We start from the raw sequence: 7,097 nt of genomic DNA, 5'->3' as shown, positions 1-7,097 counted from the left end.
CTTTGCCCCGCGGTTTCCGGAAACTAGTACCTCGGAGGTACTAGTTTTTTACAGCGTATCTTCGGAGTGAAACCTCGGGTGAGCCACGGGAACTCTATGCTTCCCAGATGTGGCGGTGAGATCGCGCCCGGAAAATCCGCCTATCTTCCGTCTCTCTAGCGTGCCTTAATGCTCCATGTGACCGGGGCCAAGATATGTTTACAGTACTTCATTGTGAGACAGGAGAAGTGAGGGAAATGTGGGTGAAGACTATAATAAAATAATATTAATCTTCCCTCAATGGAGAAGGGGATGGTGCAACTTGATAGGTCCTTCTACCTCCCAAATCTATAGTATTGTTGCCTTGATATTACTAGTTTTCAACACAAAGTAAAGCACGTCACCCAGAAATACTATTTAGCCAGCCATCTGTCCTATTTAACAGCCTGATCTGTGCGGCGTAACACATACACACACCTCACCTGCCTGCTGGGAGTGTTAATGAGGCAATGTTTGCACACCACTTTTAAAATGTGAAGTGCTAAGTAGCGTTATTAATTTCTCTGAATTAAAAGAGGAACTAATTAATGCACTAAGATTATTTACAAATCAAATATAGCTGTTTAAATAATGTCAACATAACTGATCGATACAGATTTTTCCATTTTTTAGAAAAAAAATCTAGCAACCAACAATAAAGACTGTGCTGAATGGTCAGATTAACAATGCTGCAAAAAAGGGCTAAGGAAATAGATACCTGTTCCCCTGAGACACTGGACAGCAGTAGTGAAGCCTTTGGTTCTGGGTAACAGGTGATATTTCAGTTTAGGCAATCCCTTAGATTCTGCCACCTCCATGCTGATACGATGCTTGGTCTCTGTAAAACGAGTTCCTTCACAATACAAGAGAAACTATGGCACAAAAACCAAGAAGGGGAAACATCCAGTGTTACCATTCAAACAAAGAAATCATAATGCATATGTGACTGATCTAAGCAAACTGCTATGACCTGCAACCTAGATTTAGAAACCTCTGCAATAGAGGAAGGATTGCTGGATACTAACAGCCCAAAGACTGATGGGTGCTTCCCTGAACTATCTCACGAGGCAGCCACCGGGGGATCGCCTTCATACAGGCACTTCCATAGTCAACGGAGAAACCGTAATTCCTCTATTATCTGCATCAGGAAATACTTCCCTACCAATGGTTTGGAGTTGGGAGTAAGCAGTGAAGTGGCTAAATTTGTGGATGACACTAAATTGTTCAGGGTGGTGAGAACCAGGGAGGATTGTGAGGCACTCCAAAGGGATTTGTCAAGGGTGGGCAAGTGGTGTCAACGTGGCAAATGGGGTTCGATGTGGCCAAGTGCAAAGTGATGCAAACTGGGGCCAAAAATCCTAACTATGAACACACGTTGATGGGGTCTGCACTGGCAGAGACTGACCAAGAAAGAGATCTTGGAGTCGTAGTAGATAACTCAATGAAAATGTCGAGACAGTGTGCAACTGCAATAAAAAAGGCCAACACTATGATGGGGACTATTAGGAAGGGAATTGGAAACAAATCAGCCAGTATCATACACTATATACTAGACGTGCATCTAATAATGGTTCATTACAACCAGACTATGAAAAACCGTCACCACGCAAGATTATGTCTTTCACCACTCTGTTCAAAGTGCAGAAGAAAATGCTTTCCAAATGCTCACTTACCCACATATATTCTGGATAATCAGCCAGTAGCTTTAGCCCTTCAATAACAGTGTCTCGATCTTCTTCCCATTTCCTTTTGCAGAAAACAATCTCAAGGAAGTACCATGTCCAGCCAATCAGCGGCACACATAGCAGCTCTTTCTTAGCAAGAACTTTTGAGCTCTGAAAGAAATATCATAGAATGGTACCTATTTCTTGATCTAAAATTGTCTGTCTATTTATTTATTTTATTGATTTTTATCCCGCCCTTCCGGCCTAAGCTGGCTCAGGGCGCCTTACAACAGAATAAAATTCTCATAATCCATAAAACACTATTCATTACATTAATACAATTCCTGATAGGTAATACAATAATATAAAAATATTAAAATCAACAATATTAAAGTGCTAGCAATTCCAGTTTTTACTTTAGTTCTATTGGTCTGCTTCAGTTGGAGAGGACTAGGACAGGCAATAGTCACAGGGACCAGCGGCTCAGGGCTTCCACCGTAGTTGTCAGTTGTTATTACTAGTGCTACTGATAGTTGTAATTGTGGTGGTGGCGGCGGCTCCAAAGGCCTGGCGGAAGAGCTCAGTAAGTCCAGTTTCTCAGGCAAAGAAGGTTCATTATAGATACATGCTTCCTGTTACCTTTTAACGGGTAAGACTAAGACTGAACCTGGGACCTTTTAGATACAAAGTATGTATCGAACACATGAACACACATGTGTTCTTCTGATTTGAAGTAAGTATCGTCTACACAGTCTGGCAGCAGTCCCCTAGGGTCTCAGGCAGAGCTTTCTCACATACTATCTGATCCTATTTCTTTTAACCCAAGACCATCTGCATGCAAATCAGATTCCCTGTCACTTATCCTTGGCCCCCTTCCCTAGTACCGGAGTACTCTGTCACTGAAAGTTTCAACCACTAAGCCACCCAACAGGTTACTAGCAATACTTTGTTGTTCATCCAACTGAACATTTAAAGGGGGGAAAAAACGACTCCCTTCTTCCAATCACCAACATGAAAATAAAAAGTTATGGTTTATTAAACAGTAAGTTCAAAGCTATAACCAACTCACCCCCAATACACCAAAGCGCTCTGTCATGGTCCAGCCACACAGGAAATCTATTTCAAAGTTGTGGTTCAGGATAATGATGACATGCTCTTTCCCAAACTTATCCACTGCAGCCTGGTCTGAGAACAAAGTGCATTCTGTGCCTGACCACCATTCCAGCAACATCACTAACTCTAGATCACAAGAGAAAGAAACAAAGTTCTATTGGTCTGCTTCAGTTGGAGAGGACTAGGACAGGCAATAGTCACAGGGACCAGCGGCTCAGGGCTTCCACCGTAGTTGTCAGTTGTTATTACTAGTGCTACTGATAGTTGTAATTGTGGTGGTGGCGGCGGCTCCAAAGGCCTGGCGGAAGAGCTCAGTAAGTCCAGTTTCTCAGGCAAAGAAGGTTCATTATAGATACATGCTTCCTGTTACCTTTTAACGGGTAAGACTAAGACTGAACCTGGGACCTTTTAGATACAAAGTATGTATCGAACACATGAACACACATGTGTTCTTCTGATTTGAAGTAAGTATTGTCTACACAATCTGGCAGCAGCCCCCTAGGGTCTCAGGCAGAGATTTCTCACATGCTATCTGATCCTATTTCTTTTAACCCAAGACCATCTGCATGCAAATCAGATTCCCTGTCACTTATCCTTGGCCCCCTTCCACAGTACCGGAGTACTCTGTCACTGAAAGTTTCAACCACTAAGCCACCCAACAGGTTACTAGCAATACTTTGTTGTTCATCCAACTGAACATTTAAAGGGGGGAAAAAACGACTCCCTTCTTCCAATCACCAACATGAAAATAAAAAGTTATGGTTTATTAAACAGTAAGTTCAAAGCTATAACCAACTCACCCCCAATACACCAAAGCGCTCTGTCATGGTCCAGCCACACAGGAAATCTATTTCAAAGTTGTGGTTCAGGATAATGATGACATGCTCTTTCCCAAACTTATCCACTGCAGCCTGGTCTGAGAACAAAGTGCATTCTGTGCCTGACCACCATTCCAGCAACATCACTAACTCTAGATCACAAGAGAAAGAAACAAAGGATTTGGTGTAACATCTTGTTTTGCCATATATTACAATCCATTTCCATCTTGGCCTCTTTTCAAACCACTTTATTGCAGCTGCTGTCACTTGTGCAGTTACATTGCTTCTGCTTTGTAGGAACACAAGCAGTCTGCCATATGCACAGCCCAGGACTAATTTATTGCAAACCACAATTAGAATATTGTCGTCCCAGCTTCACTTTTAAAGGTAGCACATTCTAGACTTCAGAGGTGCGGAGATCCTTTAATATGTATTGGGCAGTTTCCAATATATGCTTAAATTAAAAAAGAAACTCACACAATGAGCTGTACACAAGAATCTTTGGTTTTTGTTTCTCTTTTCTCACACAGTGCTCTAGCATAAGGAATAAAACAGCCCTTCAGTGAAGAATATCATCTCTGGCTCCAACACTCTAATTTCAGTGCCAAAAAAAAGGCCCTCTATATATTAATTTGAGACTGGTCTTGCCTTTCAAAGTTACCACCCATAAAAATATTTTGGAATTCCATTTTTTTTCACTGGGTCAGAGATGTAATTCAGTCAACTGCTTAACTAAATTGGAGCTGTTAGGAACAGGCCATGAGATTGTATGCTGCATTCCCCCTCTCTTTTTTATGGATGACGAACTGTTATTAGGGCTAAACAGGGTTTTTCCATTTAACTCAGGATTTGAGGCCCACCTCAAAACCTGAAGGTAAGAGATGGGGGTGGGAATCTTATTTGCCCACTATCAACTGAATGTGGTTAAGCAAAATTGGTACCAATACACAAGCAGCATCTCCAGGCTCCATTCCAATAAACGAGCCGCCTCTAACTTGCAACGAACCTGTGTTTCACAAATACTATACTTCCTATTAAGAGTATTAATCAATTTCTGCCTCCATCTGAATTTAAATTACAATCAGTTACACAGGCAGATAGCTGCATTCCCTTGTTATTCTTTCCCTGCAATGTAACCCTCTGATGCCATCTGAAGCCTTTGTATCTGTGACCTTTTCTGTACCTCAGTGTTGCTGCTATTTTCCAGCGTGCTGAATTTCCAGCTGATGCTCTGACTTTGCAGCACCCCTTCTGCAACAGGATATTTATTTCAGATTTTTCCCCTTGTATTCGGATCCAACCCTCCCCGTGTGTTCTACACTTCCTGTGAAAAGGGGTTGTGAGGCTGTGTCGTCACGTACTTTGTTAGTGGACCTTCATTCTTGCGACATTTGTTGGAGCGTGATCAGCCAGCACCTTTTTGGTTCTTACACAAGGCTCTCACTATGGCTAGAGGAGGGGAGAGGGAGGTGGCAGCAGAACAAAAGGGGGGCTGGCTCAGAAGCAGCAGTGCAGAGAGAGCTTGTCTCTTCGCTCGCTTCCGATTGGGTCTGTGAGAAATATTATGACCAACAGAGGCAATAATCACCTCTTGACCCAGATAAGAGCAAGGCGAGAAGTTCTCTGGCTCCAGCCCTACTATTTCTCCCCTGCTCTCCTTGCCCCCTTCCTTCTTCTCTGCTATCTGTTGCAGCTGCCCACCTCCAAAGCAAACTTCACTGGCTGCCTTCCTCCCAGAGCCCTGAGTCGAGCAAACACAGCTTCGCTGTCTCGGCTCTCCTGCTGGCTGACTCCCCCGACTGCCCCCCCCCCAGCAGGGACCTCCCTCATAGTGGGGCTCCCCAACAAAATCAGGGCATTGGTTTAGGGCTTCCCCATGGCGGTGAGAGGAGGGGGAGAAGCAGAAGGCTGCAGCAGCAGCAATGCGAAGGGCGACTGCAGAGGCTCCCTTCCCGAGCTGGCGGTCCCTGCTGCCTGCCTCCTGGGAGAGTCCAGTACCCAGCATCCCAATTAGGAGAAAACTAAGGAGCTGGAATAATGAGGGTCTCTCGAGCTGGTCAGCCGGGCTTGAGTAAAGTCAGAGAGCTTAGAAGGCCCTGGTGTCAAGCACAGACACGCACATTTATTCAGCCTCCCCACACCTCCTTTTTTTGCGCATGTGCAGTAGCGTTATAGCATCATAACATTGTAGAAAAGAAGAAAACACAGTGGCAGCCATAGGGGGGGCACTGGTATGGCACTGGTATTTCTGGCCACTGTGTGATACAGAGTGTTGGACTGGATGGGCCTTTGGCCTGATCCAACATTGGCATCTCTTATGTTCTTATGGAAGAAGAATGAAGAAACAGTACAAGTGCACGGACTGCCGGGGGAAAGGTGGTCAACCTCCAGGAGGCATCTGGTGTTCTTCTGATATTACAATTGATCTCCTAACGACCACAATCTGGCGCTCTGGATAAAATGGCCGTTTTGGCAAGTAGACTCCATGACATTATAACACTGCTATATTGTAATGGACAAAATTGCATTATAATGCAATCAATATTAGTATGAAATAGCTGCCCTGGCAAAGGACCGGGGTGTGTGTGTGTCAATGAATCCTCCCCATGCAGCCTGCTTAGGCTGCTGGATCCAGGGTTGGGGGTTGTGTTTTTTCCCCCCTGTTCTTCTGGTCAGTCTTTGGTCTGTCTCTGGCTCCGAAGAGGCAACTCACAGTTTGAACGAAGCTCACCTGAGATCAGAAGAGCTGGGGCAAAGTAGGGAACGAGGCCCCTCCTCAAAGGCAGCCTCCTACTTTCCTTTCTGTCCCAAATGAACTTCTATTCCTGCAAAATACAGGAGCAGGAAAACACCACAAAGTAGCAAGCAAACTAGGACTTTGTCTTGCTTTGGGCCTCCTCGTAAAAGTATTGCTGTCCTGCTGTTTGGGGATTTTCTTCTGTAGACCAGCTGACAATGTTCATATTTCTAAGTAGAGCTTCAGTCCTTACACATAATCCCAAAATTCAGTGGAACTGATTTTGGAGATAGGATCAGACTGGTTCTCATGCTCAGGATCTGAGTCCAAACAAGCAGTCTAGTACTCCTTTTCTTGAGCCACAGAAGTCCTGCTGGGAACTGATTTTGGAGATAGGATCAGACTGGTTCTCATGCTCAGGATCTGAGTCCAAACAAGCAGTCTAGTACTCCTTTTCTTGAGCCACAGAAGTCCTGCTGTTTTTGGGACAACCTGGAGTGGGCAGCAGGGCGGTAGGTGGGGTGAACAGAGGTCACTGACAACCTAAAATGGTGGTGCAGCACAAAACTAAATTTGAATATGATAAGTCCTCACTGTAAAACTGCAAGTTAATATCCAAAGGGGGGGGGGAATTGCAGAAAAAGGGAATTTGGAAAGCACAGGGTAAGGGGCCACTGACTTCAAATCTACTCCTGGGGAGGCAAAAAGTTCTGCAGAAAATATTGCATAGTTCAATTACAGAAGAAT

At 44.3% G+C, this 7,097-nt stretch overlaps 1 protein-coding gene across 1 annotated transcript in view; it reads right to left on the bottom strand.

Moving 5' to 3' along the window:
- The window catches only part of AGPAT3 (1-acylglycerol-3-phosphate O-acyltransferase 3), a 126,479-nt gene that overhangs the window by 14,662 nt on the left and 104,720 nt on the right, over positions 1-7,097 (bottom strand). The window contains exons 3-5 of the mRNA XM_015409815.1: positions 3,596-3,765; positions 1,692-1,853; positions 737-890 (exon numbers count right to left, since the gene is read on the bottom strand). Coding sequence (XP_015265301.1) covers positions 737-890; positions 1,692-1,853; positions 3,596-3,765 — 486 coding nt within the window. The remainder of the gene's footprint in view (positions 1-736; positions 891-1,691; positions 1,854-3,595; positions 3,766-7,097) is intronic.

Source organism: Gekko japonicus, unplaced genomic scaffold (genome assembly GCF_001447785.1).
Source record: "Gekko japonicus isolate JY-2015 unplaced genomic scaffold, Gekko_japonicus_V1.1 scaffold4, whole genome shotgun sequence".
NCBI classification, from domain to species: domain Eukaryota; kingdom Metazoa; phylum Chordata; class Lepidosauria; order Squamata; family Gekkonidae; genus Gekko; species Gekko japonicus.
Note: the sequence above shows the minus strand (reverse complement) of the source record. Positions and strands in the feature narration are given on the sequence as shown.